General features: G+C 42.1%; 2 protein-coding genes across 3 annotated transcripts in view; one reads left to right on the top strand and one right to left on the bottom strand.

Annotated features, from left to right (window-relative positions):
• The window catches only part of PI4KA (phosphatidylinositol 4-kinase alpha), a 98098-nt gene that overhangs the window by 34014 nt on the left and 44196 nt on the right, over positions 1–19888 (top strand). For both annotated transcript variants that reach the window (XM_056859776.1, XM_056859777.1), the window contains exons 20-24: positions 13864–13972; positions 14384–14520; positions 16577–16710; positions 18300–18382; positions 19574–19644. In XM_056859776.1, the coding sequence (XP_056715754.1) occupies positions 13864–13972; positions 14384–14520; positions 16577–16710; positions 18300–18382; positions 19574–19644 (534 nt within the window). The remainder of the gene's footprint in view (positions 1–13863; positions 13973–14383; positions 14521–16576; positions 16711–18299; positions 18383–19573; positions 19645–19888) is intronic.
• SERPIND1 (serpin family D member 1) lies at positions 2748–9507 on the bottom strand. The gene is made up of 4 exons (XM_056859780.1): positions 8647–9507; positions 5026–5299; positions 4213–4354; positions 2748–2955 (listed from the first exon to the last, which is right to left on the bottom strand). Exons 1-4 carry the CDS (start codon positions 9500–9502, stop codon positions 2764–2766), a joined length of 1464 nt encoding a protein of 487 aa, XP_056715758.1. The 5' UTR covers positions 9503–9507; the 3' UTR covers positions 2748–2763.

Here is a 19888-nt window from a genome sequence, read left to right on the forward strand (position 1 = left end):
TCTCATCTCTGGTTTTTCTTTGGCACGCTGAGCAGCTCCTTCACGCTCTCCAGCCTTTCCCCCCTTCTTCCAGCAACTACTGTAAAATTAATAGTTGCCAGATAGCTTTCCCCCCTCATAACTGTCGCAAAGGAGAAGGAAGAGGTGAGAATGGGAGAAGCTGACAAGGGGGAAGACAGAAAACGAAATATGTAAAGAGCAGAATTAGGGATGGGCTCACCTGTGACCCACTTTTAGAGGCTTCGCAACCCATTTCTCAGTCCACAGGTTGTAAAAGACTGCTCTAGTTGAAGGAACTCAGGTGGAGCAGCAGGTGGAGGGAAAGATCTTGTTCTGCCAAGACCCTGAAGAAGAACAGCTTCCCGCCATAGTAGACGTGACTGAGCTAATGGTCTAATCCTGTGCAGTATGTGGCTGGTTCATATGTCCAATCAGTCCATTGGCATGTGTGGTCACAGCGAAAAAGAAGCTTTCCTGTTCTCCATGTGTGACAATATATGCATTTTGTATATTTTAACCTGAATGCAAAGATTGTTTCCATGCAGGGGAAATATGTGTGAGGCAGCTTTAAATTAATCTTTGCTGGCTTAATTTCTAGTTATGTAGTGTCTTTGAGTATAAATCCCATTTTCTATTTAAAAAAATAACCTTTAAGTATTCTATGTTCTTTGGGCAGCTAAAATATTTTTTTCCTTTTATAGTTTACATGTTATAGTTTACGTTTTATTGGCTGCCATTCTTTTCTTGGTTGATGAAGGGTGTTGGTTTTTTTACATCACAGGTTGCCTTGAGTCAAAACTCTGTCATATTGAAAAGAACACTTTAAAAATTACTAATTTCACAAATACTGGGCATAACTAGGCCAAAGGGAAATATGCCTGAAATCTTCAGTGGGAGATTTTTTATGCATGTGCTTAGCTTTGCCATTGAAATTCATGGGATAAATGCTTGGCTGGCTTGTGGCTGGTGTTTTCTTCCATGTCAGACACCTTAAAATAGATTTTACGTTGGTAGAAGCTTCTGCATGATTGAGCCAGATGTTACACAATCCAAATTAAATTAATGCTAAAGGAAATAAAATCTGCTTGCAGTTTCAAATTTAGGATTTCAGCACAACCATTTTATTAAATACGAACTAACTTTTCAATCATGTGGATTATTTTAAAAGATGTGTAAAATTGTATATCTAGCATTTTTATAATGTCCGTGTTCATTACCTCAAAATTAAGAAACAAGCAGTGCATGGATGTGTACATTATTTCTTCTACCATGAATAGGATGAAAGAACTCAACTAGGGTTGTAGAAATTTGTAGGTGGCCCCATTCTCTGAGTTTTTTGATCCACATAGCAGCCAGGTTCAGAATTAGAGATACAATTTTTTGTTTTCCTTACTCATGAGAGTGTATAAATGGGCCTGGATGGGCAGGGAAATAGGGTTGGCCAACTTCTAGGTGGAGCCTACAGATCTCCCAAAATTACACCTGATCTCCAGATGACAGAGATCAGCTTCCCTGGAGGACTGGAGGGTGAATTTGATGACACTATATCCTGCCAGTGTGGTATAGTGGTAAAGAGCCGGGGAATCTAATCTGGAGAACCAGGTTCGATTCCCCACTCCTCCACATGAAACCTGCTGGGTGACCTTGGGCCAGTCTCAGTTCTCTCTGAACTCTTTCAGCTTCACCTACCTCACAAGGTTCCTATTATGGGGTGGGGGGAAGGGAAGGTGATTGTAAGTTGCTTTGAGACTCCTTATAGTAGAGAAAAGTGGGATATAAAAACAAACTTCTTCTGCTGCTGCGGTCTCTCCCCAGGCTGCCCCCCCAAAAAAATTTTTTTCCAGGAATTTTCCTGTCCAGAGTTGACAGCCCCACAGAGGAAGCATTCTTGGGCCCCACAAGACCTCTGGGGATTGCAGAACTCTGTACATTGATTTTGCTGTACAAAGTGTAAATTTATTCTTGTCTCAAACAGTAGTCATTTAGAAAAGAAGCACATGTACTGTTGCAAAATAAGTCTTATCTAGGGTCTCACTAAAATGTAGCTGGGTTCACGTTACTGCTTTTCTCACTAAACTGAGTTGTCCATTTTGTATGTGTGTGTGTGTTTTTTTTGCTCCCTCTGGAGAAATGAATTTCCTGATGTCTTTAGGCCCCAGAGTTTTGCCTCCACAGGAAAACTGAGTTTCTATTTCAGTAAATTCTGCAGAAGGACCAACTACCGTAAAAGCATGGTCTTTTATGTTAGCATGTCTATATAAACCATGCATGCTTCAAGTTAAGTTATCCTTCCTCACACATTACAATTAAATAATTTCTTGCTGTGGTTTCATTAAAAGGATACTGTATTTTAATCCACTAACTTCTGTGATTAACATGGCAAAATCTGCATATAAAATGGTTACGTTAAAATGTATCGATGGCTCAGACTGTATGATACATTCCTGGATTGCTCCATGTTTGGTGGGAGCAAAAGTAGTTTTTCCCTTCCCATTTAACTGGCATGCCTGCCCTCTCTCCACTGGGGAATAGATCACGCATGGTGGCTTTGTGTGTGTCCTTCTTTGAGTTTGTACCCTGTATGAACATAAATTGTGGACACCTGGTAGGGTCAGATGTTGGGCAGGCATTTCAGGTGGAGCAGAGAAAGAGCGTGCTCTTCTTCTACCCATCACACATAGAGAAGTGCTCTAGAAGCATATTGGCTGACCCCCGCCCTAAGTGGTGCCTAGATGTGCTTTCAAGGAGGATACATCTCTGCTTTTACATCTTGCTTGGGTTGGCAACTCTACCCATGAAGAGCAAGCAGCTGGTGCGGTGCTCATAGACAAGAAACAAAAAGGGGCGATCGACAACGAAGCGAATCTGAGCCGAGAGGGGCATGAAGCCCACACTGGTCACAAATGCAGCCTCCGTGCCCTCTTCGTTCACTGTAATGGTCCCTTGGTGATTAAACTGCCAAAAAGAAGAGCAAAATTAGAGTATTATCATTCCGACAAAACACAATTATACATCAGTGAAGAACCAGAGCCTAAATGCCAATTATTAATGATTAGTGATTATGTGCTTTGAAAATGCTAATAGCACTTCATGTTATCTTGTTATAACTATGCAGTTACTGGTTGTTATCCTCCTGCTGCTGATGCAGTGGCTGAGAGAAAGGGACTTACCTAAGGCTACCTAGCGAGTTTGAGGTGAAAGAGAGGTGCAAGTTGGAGGGGGGGGGGCTTCTTTATTGTAGTTCAGGCTGTTCTGACACATGTGGTTTGCCCTGGGCTCAATGTTGTTGGCAAATAGCGTTCTCTATAGCGGGTCTAAAAAGTGCTACTATATCTTCAAAGAGTGTTATGGCAGCTGAGTCAGCCTGTAATAGCATTTAGTGTCTGGAACATATGTTGTCCCTCTCCAAAAATCAGACTAATTTGGCCAGAAGTTGTTCAGACCATTTGAGTCTTTTTATAATTGGATGGTTCTCGTCTAAGGGGTTGGGGGCCCGATCAAGAAAAAGGTTATCCCTAAATTTGAGCATAAGTTTTAGGGGACAGTGGTCACTTTCAACCCTGTCTCCCACCTCAAAAAGTAAAATGTAGTTCAGAAAAGAAGGTGAGACTGCAATATGGTCAACTACACCTGCCCGGAAAGAAGACAGAAAGGTGAAAGGGCCTTCTGAACGGTCAAATTTAGTACCATGCAAAGTATACAGATGATGAACTGCTAAAAATTCTAAAAATCTTAGACTAGGTTTATTTAGAACAAGGTCCTGTGATATCCCATCCAATAGAAAATCTTGGGCAGCCAGGTTTTCTATAGCATTGTGGTTCTTCCTGCACCACCCGAGTTTCCCTTGACTGGTCTGCAATCTTTCCAAAACTTTTTTTTGTTCTGATGTTTTGGGAAGAATTGCAGACCATCCGGGCTGGTTGCTGCGTTGGCAGGAAAATCTGGATTTTCCCAGTCCCGCCCACACAGCAGCCATTTTAGTCCCTGTGGCAGCTTCTCCCCACCCCATCCCATCAGGGGCCTTTTTAGAGGATTTTTTTTAAATCAACAGTTGGCATGTTGCTATAGTGGCATATTAGTATGTCCATTACCAGTTTGTTACACGGTTGAGCAATATCAACTGGAAGCAGCACAAGAGGGTTGCATGTGTTGTGCTCTACCGGGGGTGGGGGCGGGGGGGTAGACATTCCTATTTGCCCCACATTTACTTACCCTATCAATGATTATCCCTTCTGCTATTCCAGAATAATTGCCATTTTGGGTGAACAGCTCATTGATTCCCAGTGTTTTCAGATGCTCAATCAGGTCGTAGCTCTTCTGCAACGTGAATTTAGGCAGCAGAACTTCCCTTGTTCTAGGCAGAACGGAATAACGGTTAAGGCTTTTACTGAGCCAAGACTGCAGATATAAACTATTTTATGGTTTCCTTATTCCATTCATTTGTCTTCCAGTGTTGTTGACCACATTTGTTCTCCTCTACCGTCTAATTTAGAGTCTGCGCTCTATTTAAATGGTAGAAGCTGTTTTAAAAAGCCCTTTGTTTTCTCCTTGTTTTCTATTCCATAATTCTTTTTGAAAGGGGGATGACAAGCTGAATTTAGACTAGTTGAAGGATAAATGACGAAGGAAGGGGAAGTAAAATCGGTAAAGACATGAGGCCACAATTTTTTGGACCTCACAGAGAAAGAAAGATGAGAATGTAGAAGCTCTTCCTAGTTCCCCTGCTTTTTTTTTCATCCTTCATGCTATTTGCCAGTTTACATGCTTTTCTTCAGGCATCTATATGGAAAGGGAGCAAGTAAATACTTTCAAGTAAGTAATAACCATAAGGGCTAGAAGAATATATTTTTAAGAGAAGGCTGAGTTTGAGGAGTTTCACACCAGTTCCAAGGTTTCACTTGTGGCAAGACATAAATAAATGCACCCCCCTCACTTATTGTAACATTCTCATGCAACAGTGAGCTCTACGTTTAAAAAATTCTTGCAGAATTTGGGGTTCAGTAAAAATCCACAGCCGCAGATTACCTGTTAGTCATGCTGTTCTGCCATCTCTCCACCACCTGTGGTGTCAGTTGCTTTTCCAGGTTGTTCATGCCTGACGGTTTGTGTGGCAGGACAATCAGCATGCTGATATTCCCCACATAGGGTAACTGGAGAATCCCACACTCAAGCTCATGATCAGCAGCTGCCAGGAAGTTGGCTTTGGTCTGCATCATGGGAACTTTCACCGACTGTTTCTCATTCAGACGGAAAGAGCGCTTCTGCGTCATTTCCACTGGAAACTTGTTTTCCCAGGTGCCTGTCAACATAGCAAAAAACCCGTTATATAAATTATAGATGAGGAAGGGAAGGTGTAACTGTATGATTGTATGTAGCTCTAGGCATTTGTGTATAAGAAATTGAAAAGTGGTATATTTTTACAGTCCTTCCCTTTCCCTCCCCACAATAGACACCCTGTGAGGTAGGTGGGGCTGAGAGAGCTCTAACAGAACTGTAACTTGCTCAAGGTCACCCAGCTGGCTTTGTGTGTAGGAGTGGGGAAACAAATCCAGCTCTCTAGATCAGAGTCCACCGCTCCAAACTACCGTCCTTAACCACTATACCACAAGGTGTACTACAAGGCTCGTGTCTGGGCAGTTGTTGATCTTGCCCATGTGCAGGCTGGTGCCTGCAGAAGGCCCTGGTCAGATGAGTGAAGCTGTTGCGCTGGGGTGGAGGAAGAGAGATGGTCCTGCAGATATGAGGGCCCAAGGCCATAAGACCTTGGAGGTCCAAGGCAACCGAGGGGCCGACTACATTATGCATATGAGTGTTCTGTGTTTGTGAGGTACGCATGCATATCTCATGGTCCCCGCCCAGTCGAGCCCCAATGGAGACCTTTTCACTCAGAAGTCTCAACATATTGTGTAGTTACACCCTCCGAGGAAATTTTAGATTCAGTTCTAGTTTGTGGAGAAAAATGTCTCTGCACTGAGTTGGGGCGGGGGGTCCTGTTCTCTTAAATGCTTGAGTATAGTCTCCAATAAACAAGGTTACACTGCGTCAAAGGAGAAGGCCTGCCATGATTTCATTCTTTTCCCTTACCAAAACTATAAAGCATCTACATACAGGATATGTTGTTGAAATTAGAGCCATATTAAATAAACCTAAGGACAGTACCTTGGCCATCTTCAGGATTGTTTAAGCTTCCTCCTCCCCAGGCCACATGAACACATGAAGCTGCCTTATACTGAATCAGACCCTTGGTCCATCAAAGTCAGAATTGTCTACTCAGACTGGCAGCGGCTCTCCTGGGTCTCAGGCAGAGGTCTTTCACATCACCTACCTGCCTAGTCCCTTTAACTGGAGATACCAAGAATTGAACCTGGGACCTTCTGCATGCCAAGCAGATGCTCTACCAGTGAGGCACAGTCCCTCCCCCTTCAGCTATTCTTCCCTTCCTAAAAGCTGTCATGCCTGTCACCCTCATGCTTCTTCTCCTAGCTACTCACTTCTTCCTCATTGCCAGCTGCTTCTCTGTCCCTTATGTTATTTATATTTAAAATATTTATATGCTGTCTTTCCACCCAGCTTAGGGTCCTCAAATTGGCAAAAGCATTAAAACAAGCTTTTGCAATATATAGTACAGAAATTGGATATACAGTTAATACCCATATATGCAGGAAGGGCTGTAAGTGAGGGAATACCAGATGAGCCAGACAATTCTTCACCTGCTGGTGGAAAAAGCACTTGAGGGGTACAGATGATCCTTTATAGGGATTTCAGCCCCTCTCTTCCGCCAGCGCCTCCCAAACGTCTGCGAGAGGGCCTTCTGGAACAGCACTTCCATGTAGTAGGAGGTTCCACAGCGAAACAGAAAAAATTGGTGTGCACTCCCCCCGGCACAAACAGAAACACTTTTGGGTTTTCTTGGGTTCAAGCCAATGGAATCAATAAGCCTTCCCTTATTTTGAAATTCAAAGTGTGAAGGTAAATATGCTTGTGAAACCTTCTGTTTAGAAGTTATGATGACAGCTGAAATAAGTAAACCAAATGCTGTAGTATAAAACAAGGGACGTGAGATCTCTTAACAGGCATACAATGAGAAATTTCACACTTCCATTAAAAATAAAGAGCTCTGGATCTTTGGCTGAGATAAAGGCCATCTCTGGGGGAAAAGCTGGAATCCAGAGGGTTTTTTATTATTATTATTATTTTAGAATGTCGGTTTCCTTGGTGCATCCTTGGAAAGCTCAGGATGTTCTTTTTGCAGAACAGCCATGGTGAACTCCCTAAAAATATAGCATACCCTAGCCAGGGTAACGTAAAGTATGTGTGAGCAGGACCTGCCCCATTTAGTCCAGTCTTGGGGCTTTTACACATCATCAGTTTCCTCACATCTAACTTCCTGTTTCTTCGGGGTGGGGTGGGGTTCAGTTATGCACGCATTTTGCTCCCTCTGACAGTTGATTCAACATCATACAGCTTTAAATGAAGCATTTCTCCCTGCAGTTTATATCAGCAGCTTTTTGCACTTGATAAAAATTGGTGTTACATTGAATTGACCACTAGAAGGAGCAAAACATATGCAGAACTGAAAAATACCCCCGAAGAAACAGAAAGTTAGATGCGAGGAAACTGAAAATGTGTAAAAGCCCAAGGAATACTCCACAATAGAGATTAGTGTTGCTGACCAGTTTCTGATTCTGGAATGAGTACCTTCTTGCCCCATGGAATTTGAGATGAGAACCTATACATACATAGACTGAATGTGTGGCTATATATTTCCTGGAGCTGTGCTTCTAATAACTGGCAATCTTTGTCAGTGTGTTAAAGCATATAGTATTTGTTATTAATGTAAGAGCAGATTCTACCAGCTTTTTTGGTCAATCTCACCCATTTCTTCTCATTCCAGTTCCTGTCTTGTGGGGGTTTTGACTACATGGACTTTACAATTCCTAGTATAGCCTTGTAGGGAGTATTTAAAAGAGTCCTTTCCTCCATCTTTCACCAGTGGGAAAGGTGGTTGGACCTGAACCTGTAAAGCTGTCTTATACTGCAGGAGACCACTGTGCCATTTAGCTCAGTGTTTCTATTTTGCTGCAAGAGAGAGGACTGTACCAACATCCGGCCACTTGAGATCTTTTTAACCTGGAGATACCTGGGACCTTCCAAATGCAAAGCATAGGCTCTGTCACAGAGCCTCAGCCCCTCCCAAATGAGTACCCTAAGGATAGCGGCTCGTTTAAAGAAAGGAGATTGTGGATGTCCAAACTAAGGATAGAGGAGTCCCGTGTCACAGAGTGGCAAGCTGCAGTACTATAGTCAAAGCTCTGCTCATGACCTGAGTTCAATCCTGACAGCAGTCATTTTCAGGTAGCTGGCTCAAGTTGACTCAGCCTTCCATCCTTCTGAGGTCGATAAAATGTGTACCCAGCTTGCTGGGGGTAAAGTGTGGACTACTGGGGAAGGCAGTGGCAAACCACCCCATAAACATAGTCTGCCTAGTAAATATCGTGATGTGACATCACTTCATGGGTCAATAATGACCCGGTGCTTGCACAGGGGACTACCTTTAAACTAAGGCTACCCCTGGTGCAGACCTTTAGTGTCCCACATAATGATCACTTTGTCATATGTTTGTGGAAAATGCTTTTGCTGCTTTACCTTTGAAGTAGAGGCAGTTGAGAATCATCATCAGAGTTGTGGGATTTACATTCTCCAGGGCTTCCTTTATTAATCCTTTGGTGAGCTTTGAAATACGCGCATTGGCTTTGCTGATGAAGGCCGGGTCTGAAAAGTCAGCTGATTGGGCCTCAGAAACGTAATATTTTTTCATGTTGCTTATGAATTCACTCAGAACAGGGAATTCTTTTTGGATGTAAAGGTCATTGACCGACCTAAGCGTGTAGCCAAAGTTCCTTCTGAAGAGCCGGTGAGTGAGTTTGTAGAAGAGGTTGTGAATGGTTGTAATGTTGTATGTGGAACTGGCATTAATAAAATCTCTGAAGCCCAGAGATGTCAGTACCTCCTCGTGTGTTTGACCTCTCAGTCCCAAAGAAAGCATAGCCATGGCCGTTGAAATGCCAACAGGTGCCAAAAGGATGTTGTCCGAAGAGTCGGCTTTGTTTTTCAGACTCCGATAAAGATTGAAGCCAACGTTTGCATTGAGGATGTTGAGACGCTGGATTCTGGATTTTCCTGGGAAAAGCTCAAGAATATTCCCTTGTTTAATTTCAGGAGTAGTTTCTGGAACAGCATCAATTATGTCAAAGTAGTCTTCATTGAATAGTTTGTCCAAGTCAACATACTCATATTCATCTTCTTCGACACTCCAGTCGTTGGTCAAAGTATTTTCCCTGTGAAATTCTGGTGAAAGATGAGTTCCGTTGCTGTAGGGCCCGCGAGGAGTTAAAGAGTGAGTCCCACTAAGTTGTTCAAAATGCTCCCGCAAGTCTTTGACCCCACACAATGCAAGTGTTACAGTGAGAGTGAAGATGGCTGACCAGAACTGCAGCTTCATCTTGATGGTCTGGAAACAGGAAAGTTCAAAACATCACCGTTAGACTCTCTGGAACCAAAAAGGTTACACATTTTCAGACCAGATACATGTAAACCTGCCTATCTTCTAGGGATCACTAGCGTTCTTGGGCAGAATTAAGTCCTTAAATATTTACACCATGTTGTGCATTTGAAACAAAGAGGTTTGTCTGCATGAACATAGGAGAAAATACTGTTAAGAAGCTTTCTCCTAGGCTACTGCTAATATTTAATTCCTGGTTTTTGATACTTGAAGTATGATTGTTGCACTTCCCGGCCTAGTTCTTATGTGCCTTGTGATTAGCCCAAGGGTTGGTGTGATATTCATCCTTCAGGTCAGCAGCACCTATGTATGTTAGGTACTTTTTCAATATATATTTTACTGTAATGAGCAACCCACTCCTATTTTTACTGGAATTTTGCTTTTAGTGTGAGGGAAAATCTCTCTCTCTCTCTCTGTTTGGGGAAATCACTGGGCCAAGGAGAATGAATTGGGATAACTTCTCAATAGACAATATGAATGTGATTATCTCTTCCACCTGACTTTGTGCTGATTAAAATTTATCTTGGAAAGTCCAGCTTTTTAAATATATATATATGTGTGTGTGTGTATAAAGGAAGCTGCTTTTAGAAAATAGTAGACATTTTGGCAAAATGAAAATTAGGGGCTGAAAAGTGAAGGCAAAGCTGCAAGTCTAGATTTCTAGTCTTCTAAAGCATCCCAGGTCAGCTTTTCCCTCTCCCCTTCCTAGACATGGTTGGTTCTAATTCATGTTTTCCAGGACACTGAATCAATTGTTCGTTTAAACAGTGTGTAATGTTATTCCAGTAAAACAACAGTGTTTTGTAATGTACAAAAGCTTCTATTTATCTTTGGCTCGTTTAGTAAATACAGAGCAGTTTAGCCTTGCAGGGCCTGAAAGAGGAGTCTTGTTGCCAAATTTCTAGTTTTCACATGGAAACTAGTATTCCACTGTATTTGTCCATCTCCCTGTGCAGTATGCATATAACTTCAGGGTGCACTTTGATCTCACACTAGGCCCGTAATCATGAAGACGTCCTTACTCTGTTTTAAATCAAACTTGGAAGCATACAGCCAAAGAACAGATTGGTTAGTTCAAGCCCATGGATGAAATGGATGACATTTAGCTCAGTAGCACCACTGCCCACTGTTTCTTGGCTCTCAGTGTCCCTATAGGCTTGATGGGTGTCAATAGAAGCCACAGCTGGTGGAAATCTCTTTTGTGCAATCCTTAAAGGTACAGCAGCCTGGTCAAAATCTAGATTCTTGACCTGACATCTATGTGCTTTGCTACGTCCAGACCCCTGTTGTTCCTGTCCGTAGATTCAATGTTAAGTGTTTGGCCTAGGCCACAGCCCTACTTTCTCCTTGGTTTCTCTGCCCCCATTATTTTCCACTTGTCTTCCCCCTTTCTTCCATCACACAGCCCCTCCTGATCTTAAACACGGTGAGTTCTCTTGTGAACTCTCCTCCCAAATGTCCAGTCTTTTTTGCCTGTTTCTTCATGCCATCTTCTCCTAAACCGTCCTGCTCTGAGTGCATAGCTTATTGTTCTTTGCCCTTTTTCACCTCTTGTGAAAAAGCTATGCTGGTCCTTAGGGCTCATATTAAATGTCATTGCCAGCCGAACTGGCAACTTGTCTTTCCCTCCACAGAAGCTGAGCTGCAAAACATTTTCACATCTTTTAGAGCCAAATTCATGAGCAATATTCCATGCTGTCAAATCAGCTTTATTGGTGTAGGAACTGCTGCGCAATACAGCACTGGTCGAGAGAAATTATTTGACTCTGTTAAGAGTGCGGGCCAAGGTTTGGACACTTGCACCTGGGGACCAAAAGTCCCAATTTCAGAAGTACAACAAACACCATTTGTCCAAATCCAACAGCATAATCGGTTCTTGTAGGTTATCCGGGCTATGTGACCGTGGTGTTGGTATTTTCTTTCCTGACGTTTCGCCAGCAGCTGTGGCAGGCATCTTCAGAGAAGTAACACTGAAGGACTGTTACTCCTCTGAAGATGCCTGCCACAGCTGCTGGCGAAACGTCAGGAAAGAAAATACCAACACCACGGTCACACAGCCCGGATAACCTACAAGAACCGATGAACTCTGACCGTGAAAGCCTTCGACAATATTTCCAACAGCATAAATTTAAATACAAGATTCAGATGATTACAACTGTAGCTGTATTGCATAGTTAAATTGTGGAACTCCCTGCCCCAGGATGTGGTGATGGCTGGCAACTTGGAAGGCTTTGAGGGGAGTGGACATGTTCATGAAGGATAGGGCTATCCATGGCTACTAGTCAAAATTGATACTAGTCATGATGCATACCTTTCTCTCCAGGATCAGAGAAGCATTCCTATTATGTTGGGTGCTGTGGAACACAGGCAGGATGCTGCTGCTGTCTTCTGGGTTTCTGTGGGTTTTCCTGTTGTTATTTTGTCTCTCACAGCCTCAATAAACCTACCATTAAAATTATGGACTGGTCATTTCTTCGTCAGAGGGCAAATGGGCAAATTTAGCAGGGGATCAAATACTTTTTCCCCTCACTGTATATAAGAACCCCCAACTTTCATGAAGTCCTCCTCCCTCTCAAGAGTGTGGGGGCTGCTGCCTAAAAGGGAAAACTGGAAATCCCCTCTGCTGGATGTATGAGCTGAGGGAACCTTTTAATATTTTGGATCTAAGACTACTTATATATTGAGGAATTTTCAAAAGTTATACATGGGGCACAGCCCAAAGAGAAGCACACGGATGTTCTGTATATATTGTAGCAATTTCAATATATTTTTATTTTCTGCTTCGAAAACCAAATATTCTTTAATCCTCAGACTTTCTGCTAAAGAAATTGTTTAGTCTTGCTATTGCTTCAGTAGTTATTGTCGAAGGGTTACGTGATTGTCTTGAATGCGATAGTTGCACTAACCTTACAGGTATATTTTGACTATTTAATGCAGTGACCCACCTTGAGGGTCCTTGCACTATCCTTCTGTTTAGTGAGGTTTAATGTTCTTTCTGCATCGTGTGCAATAAATTCCGCTTTTAGTTCAGGAATATATATACACATTTAAAGTTAGTCCTTTTGAAAAAATAGAAATGGGATCTTACCTCGGTAAGATACCTCTGTATCGCTGCACAGAATGGCCGCAAGATCAGCTCAAAAAAGGTGGATGAATAGGATTAAATGTGAACTTTGGTGCTGTCATCCTTGGGTATGTCCTAGAGTAAATAGGCTGTAAATCAATCACAGCTGAACTTACCTTGTCAGCTAAAATGCCTTGACTTGACTTTGCTGCCAGTTGACTTTTTTGCTGCCTGCTTGGTCATGTTTGTTTAGTTCTATGTTCAGGAGCAAAACAGGCCTTAAGGTTAGACCCAGACTGAATTGTCTGGGGGCAGAATGGAGCTTTCCTGCCTCTTCCCTCCCATTCAGCCCGCTGATCTCCACAAAATGCTGCTCCTGGGGAAGAGGAGGAGGAGCAGTTGGTTTTTATACGCCGACTTTCTCTACCACTTAAGGGAGAATCAAACCGGCTTACAGTCACCTTCCTTTCCCCTCCCCACAACAGACAATCTGTGCGGTAGGTGGGGCTGAGAGAGTGTTACTAGCCCACGGTCACCTAGCTGGCTTCATGTGTAGGAGTGGGGAAACCAGTTCACCAGATTAGCCTCCACTGCTCATGTGGAGGAGTGGGGAATCAAACCCAGTTCTCCAGATCAGACTCCACCTCTCTTAACCACTACACCACGCTGAACCCAAGGAACAACATGGGGAGGGGGATCTGCAGTAGGAAGGGGGATCAATGGAAATTGCCAATTTGAATCCGACCCTTAATCTTAATATGCAGGTGACATTTGGGGGGTTTATAAACATTTCTCAATTATTGCAAGCACATCCTTGCATTCTGGTGGATTTATGGATTCATTTTTCTACTCTGTCACTCACTTCACTTTTAGGTCCAGGAAAGAAAAATAGGAAGATAGGGAATCGACGCACACACAACAAGCTTTTATGATCTGTTTTTGTGAATTTAAGGCCTGTTGGCTCCTTCACAAGACATAATTTGGCAATCATCTCCATGAGAGGGTGATAGTGATAGGGGCAAAATGTTGGCATGCATACCTTTTTCTCCTGCTTTTTCTATTTTAAGCCAATTGTACCTTTGGGAGGTTGCTAATTTGAGAGGAGGAACAGGTAAGGAGTGGCATTATCTTTTCCCTTCTGGTTGCTTTCTTGTTTAACATTTTTAAATCCCGTATTGTTAGCATAGTAGCAATTAACTTGATTCCCCCCCCCTTTGCCGTTTTTGTTTGCTTACAGCTAACAAGACGCTTGCCACCCATCAAAGAAGCTAAGCCCAGGCTACAGAAGCTCTTCCGTGATTTCTGGCTGTACTCAGTGCTCATGGGATTTGCCGTGGAAGGCTCAGGTATTACAAACACTCCTGTTTATTAGGGGGGAAAATAATCAGTGAAAGGACTGCCAGTTATAATAGCAAGGAAACTGTGGATTTCCTAGACATTTAGAGGAAATTGCTGAAATATACAAGTTATTCTTCATACAATAATTATTGTTATTATTGTTGTTGTTTATATGTATGGAAAGAATGATCTCAGCAGCAGCACACAAAGAGGAGACACTAGTTTTAATCTTGGTCAGTTCAGTATGGCTGATTGGACCCTTCATCTTTGTAGGGGTGTTTAGTTTGAAATAAATACATTAACAATGGGAAAAATGATTTCTATGTTAAATTCTTAAGATAACTTGTTACAAAATATAGTTTAAGGATTTTTTTTAATCTTTATTTTGGTTTGATTTTTTGGTCTTCATGTCACTTCAGGTCTTTGGCCAGAAGAGTGGTACGAAGGTGTTTGTGAGATAGCGACCAAATCACCGCTGCTGACGTTTCCTAGCAAAGAGCCTCTTCGCTCTGTCCTTCAGTACAATTCTGCCATGAAAAACGACACAGTCACTTCTGTAAGTCTGTTTTTCCTTACACCACTCTCAGTAATTAGACTTGCTTCCGAATATTTGAGAAAGAGTCAGATAACCTGCTGATCATGAACTGGAAGCTGAGAAGCAAGTATGGCTTCCTTGTTTATCTTCTTTTTTTATAACTGCCCACTAACATTTTCAAAGTCGGGTGGCTTGGGTTTCTGTGTTCACGCCATTTGGGAAGCTGTTGATCTTCACCCTCGTTCCTAATTGCACCTTTTGCCACAAACTATGGGTGGGATGCTGTCAAAAAAATCCACGTGTGCAGTGTGTGTGGGGGCTCCACCATTGTATTAGTCCTAGGGAGTCCCTCGTCCCCCAAGAGCAGCATTTTACGGGGACATTTTTGGCTATTTCAAGGGGGTGGAGATGGGGAAGTTGCATTCACTACAAAGAACTTACATGGAATCCATATATACCTTGATCACTTCCATTCTTTCGTCTGCTTGAGTAAGAATAGTCATTGGAGGACTCCATAGCCATTATACTGTAAGTTATTTAGAAGAAGAAGAGCTGGTTTTTATATGCCAACTTTCTCTACCACATAAGGTAGAATCAAACCGGCTTACAATCACCTTCTCTCCCCCTTCCCTCAACAGACACCCTGTGAGGTAGGTGGGGCTGAGAAAACTGTGACTAGCCCAAGGTCACCCAGCTGGCTTCATGTGCAGGAGTGGGGAAACCAACCCGGTTCACCAGATTAGCCTCCGCCGCTCATGTGGGGGAGCGGGGAATCTAACCCGGTTCTCCAGATCAAAGTCCACTGCTCCAAACCACCACTCTTAACTACTACACCACAGTATTCTAGTCTGTCCTGCTTTTATGGAGCCCAAAGTGGTATTCAGATTGAGTATCCCTTATCTAGACATCCGATTTCCAGACTGACCCAAAAAACCAGACTTTTGAGCATCACTCACAGGCCCTCGGCAGCACACCAGTTTGCTTCCTGATGGTTCAGTGTTTACAAAATTATTAAAAATATTGTTTACAATTACATTCAGGCTATGTGTATAATGTACATATAAAACATAAATGAATTTTGTGTTTGTTTGTTTATTAATTCATTTATTTTTCATACTTCTAGCCCGCCCTCCCCCCAGCCAAGGTCTGGCTCAGGGCGGGTTACAACATTAAAATCTTACAATTTAACTATAAAACCATTAAAACCATTCTGTTAATTATAAAACGATGGCCGCCTAAAACCAGGTTGGCTACTACCCCCCATAAGTTGATTGTAGACTGCGGGGGGGAGGGGAGTAGGGAGGCCAGCACTGATCTCACTTGCGGCTGTCCTCAACCATAGGCCTGGCGGAATAGCTCAGTCTTACAGGCTTCGGTACTCTTTCAGGTCCCGCAGGGCCCTGATGTTACTAGGCAGAGCATTCCACCAGGTCAAAGCCAGGGCCAAAAAGGCCCTGGCCTGGTCGAGGACAGCCGTACACTCCTTGGGCTGGGGACCACCAACAGATTATTATCAGCAGAGCGTAGTGCTCTTCGGGGGGTATGCCAAGAGAGGCAGTCCCGACTTGGGTCCTATCCCCAAGATATCTTGTTATAAATATGCAAATATTCCAATATACGGAAAGATCCAAAATACGGACCACTTCTGGTCCCAAGCAGTCAGGATAAGGGATACTCAACCTGTATATATGTTCCCAGGAGGTCTTCCATTCAGGCCTTGACAAAGCCCTGGCCACCTTAACTTCATCAAGGTTGCTGCCTTATGTGCCTTCTGCTTCATCCCCGTATTGGGATGAATTTCATTGCATTGCATTAACATTCCTGCACTTCACTTCTAAGCCAAACACATGCTTCTTTGTCTTCCCCTGAGGGTACACTTTGATACATTATTTGAGAACAAAAAGGTTTTATTATTCTTCTGTCCAATTCACTTTGTACATATAATAATATAAATTAATGGCTTTTGAAAGGAGTTCAGGAGATTGAGAAACCTGAACATTGTCGAGGTTGCCAGGAGGAAATACTTGCTGCCCATTTGGATTGGCTCCAGCACTGAGACTGGTTGTTTTGCCTCCAGGCTGAACTGAATGAGCTACGGAGCACCATCATAAATCTCTTGGATCCTCCTCCAGAAGTGTCTGCCCTAATCAATAAGCTGGACTTTGCCATGTCAACTTACCTGTTATCAGTGTACCGTCTGGAATGCATGAGGTATTTTTTTAAAAGCTCCCTGTTTTTTTATAGCTTTGTCTAATTTCTGGAATTTTATGCATTTCCCCCCCTGAAAATAAGGAATGGATCTATCTAGTACAGTTTTATCCCTTTCTCCAAGGAGCTCAAGATGGCACATATGGTTCTCCTTTTCCCCATTTTATCCTCACAACAACCTTGTGAGTTACGTTAGACTGAGAGCTAGAGCGACAACTGGCCCAAAGGTACCCAGCAAGCTTCATGGCAGAGTAGAGATCTGAACATGAGATTCCAAAATCTCAAGCCAACATACTAACCACTGTATGGGTCTGTGTCCTAATGCTAAAGCTGATGTCACTACGTTTAATGAATTTTCATTGTATCCTGTTGCTCCAAAATAACCTGCTCTTGGTAGTGAGAGCTGAAAACATCCCCAGAGGCCGAAAAACTAAGGCACAGAGGACTGACACTATGCAAGCATGTTTGTTGTTAAATAATAATGAGCATTTATTTAATAAACCCTTCAAAATTATTTAGGTTAGAAATGTTGTAGATAATTGCTTGGGGGATTTCTTATGAGTAAAATGGAATCTATGGAGTATCAGTTCCTCATAACAGCATAAGCCAGCTCAGACTGATGATGATGTTTCATTTTCAGTATTGAGAGGAGATATTCAATGCCAGTATGAACATAAGTGATTGGCTGGATCAGAATCAAAGCTGTCCAACATTCTTTCTCTAACAGTGGCTACCTTTATGCGTCCATAAGCTCTTTATGCCTTGATTTTTGTCCCATGTGTCCTGGTATTCCAAACACCTGATTCTGTCCATTTAATAGCAGTGATAATAATTCTTAACATTTATAGAGTCCTTTCTTTGTTCAGAGCACTCCACTTGTATCACTTCATTGCAATCTTGGGCTGCATTCAGACGTCACTTCTAACCAGGGAGAGCTCAAGACCGGTTTGTTGCTGGGCTCCCACATACTGTCATTCTTCTCTTTCCCCCTTCCCATTTTCACTTGAAGAATCGTGGTTAGAAATTAACTTTGTTACCTATGGTATATTAATTCAGGGATATGAGAGTTACTCCATTCCTCCCTCCAAATCAAGATTCTGAGCCTGAATTATCCTCTGGTTTAGGATAATTGTATCGGGGGAATTAACTCCAGTTAAACTGGTCACCTGTATTCTTATGTGGTAGGTAACCAGAACTGGTTTCTAACTGGGATTCTCCTCATGAGAAAGGAAGAGGGGCAAGTTTGTGTACATGCTGGATTTATGCCAGTTAAATGTCCGCATGCAGCCGTGAGTAAAAGTTGCTCAATGAAGTCATAAATTTTAACCAAGCCCCCCTCGTTTTTTACTTAATCATGTTAAATGGAAATAGTACAGGAAAAACGCTACATTTTGGCAAAATAGTGATGGATTAAAACTAAATAATTTAGAAAAATGTATCTAAATTGTATAAGAAAAAAAGAAAAGGAGGGGAACAAATTTAAATAAAAAAGGTTAAACTAAAATAGTGTTCTTGTTATGGGATAGGAATAGGCGATCATTGCTTTCCTTTCTCTTGCCTATGAAATGCATATCTAATCATTGATTTCCTAGGGTATTGCGTTCAACAGATCCAGATCGCTTTCAAGTGATGTTTTGCTATTTTGAGGATAAAGCTATTCAGAAAGACAAATCTGGTAAGATGCTATTGATTCTATTCAAGTAGACAGATTTGTTTCCATAACAAAATAAATGTGCATTCACTAATTTCCCTTCTTTTGTGTAAAAACTCGATGGTAATATTAAGCAAGGATATGCAACTTCTCTGTGCTGCAGACTGTGGTTAGTAAGCCAAGAACGTGTTCTGAGTGGCGCATGAACTGACTCCCTTATGAATAAGTAGTCAGGCTCTGTAACACACGTTAGTGTCATCTAGCTATCAAGTGCTTTGCATGTGTGGAACACATGACATCTAAGGAAAAAAGGGGGGGAAAGAAACTCAACCTAAAAGTGAGGGGAAACCAAAGGGGTTGAGCTAAACATTATCTAGTGTAACAACAAATAAATATACTTTTATTGTATAGCGTGCACAGCTGTATTTAAAAACACAAGGCCTAAAATGCAGGCTTCCTAAAAAGCACAAAGAACAAATGGTTACAAATATTACAAACACATACACAGGTGATGCTAATACATAAAATGACCAAAATCTAACCACACGCATTTCGGCCTTTTAGAGGCCTTCCCCAGTGGTTATGCATACACAATTTCACAATATACATCCTGACATACACACATTGTTCAAGATAAGAAAAAGTAAAAGCCTTTTATTCTGTGTGGCTTTGTGTAAAATATAGTTAATCCAAGTGTCTTATAACGTGCCTTTCAGCTCACACGTTGTGAACATGGCCATTCTTATCTTCATGTTAGTTGATGTCCAGTGTATCAGGATGTGTATTACATCATATACAAGGTGTGAGCCGAAAGCTATGTTGTAAGACGCATGGACTAACTGTATTTCCCTGTTTCTCATTGCACTACTTTTTCCCAGTGGCGTATTGGGAAGATGCAGTTCTTTTTATATCTGTCTCCCGTCTTCTTGATCCCCTGAAACAGAAATGGGAAAACAAGATAACAAAATTGTAGTGTGGAAGTGTGGTGTAGTCAAATGAGGAGTTTCCGGTGGACTGCTGGTGGTTTAGATTGTTGTCAGTAATGTTTTCCATAATAGATTAGTAGTGCTTGAGCAGTTAGCTCTGAAAGATACTTTATATTACTTTATTACCACTTTTTGGTCCTGTAAAGTTGCTTAACAGTCAAATAACTCATTGGCTAAAAAAAAGTTTTTCTGTTTTTCTTCAATGCTGTGACGTTTCCTTTTTATTAAGGCATGATGCAGTGTGTCATAGCTGTTGCAGATAAGGTGTTTGAAGCTTTCCTCAGCATGATGGCTGACAAAGTAAGTTACCAGGATGTAAAATTGATTGTGTGTATGTGAGTCCTGTGGCTCAGGAGAAAAGCGTGGTTATAAATATTTTAAATAATTATAATGGGCCACCTCTGAGGCCATCTAAGATCCAGAGTGCATTTGCACACAGCTCTTGACGCAGGACTTTTCTATCTTGATCTGCTCCCTTACTAAGTCCTTGGGCTATTAGTTATAAGATTAGTTTCTTTGCTGTTGACCTGCCTTATTGGACAAG

This window comes from Euleptes europaea, chromosome 13 (assembly GCF_029931775.1).
Source record: "Euleptes europaea isolate rEulEur1 chromosome 13, rEulEur1.hap1, whole genome shotgun sequence".
Taxonomy (NCBI): domain Eukaryota; kingdom Metazoa; phylum Chordata; class Lepidosauria; order Squamata; family Sphaerodactylidae; genus Euleptes; species Euleptes europaea.

Coding starts and splice junctions, on each gene's coding strand:
- SERPIND1 (XM_056859780.1), bottom strand. CDS start 9,502: ATGAAGCTGCAGTTCTGGTCAGCCATCTTCACTCTCACTGTAACACTT. Junction 5,300..8,646: donor CAACTGCCTCTACTTCAAAG/GTAAAGCAGCAA, acceptor CTATGTTGACAG/GCACCTGGGAAAACAAGTTT. Junction 4,355..5,025: donor CAGAACAGCATGACTAACAG/GTAATCTGCGGC, acceptor CGTTCTGCCTAG/AACAAGGGAAGTTCTGCTGC.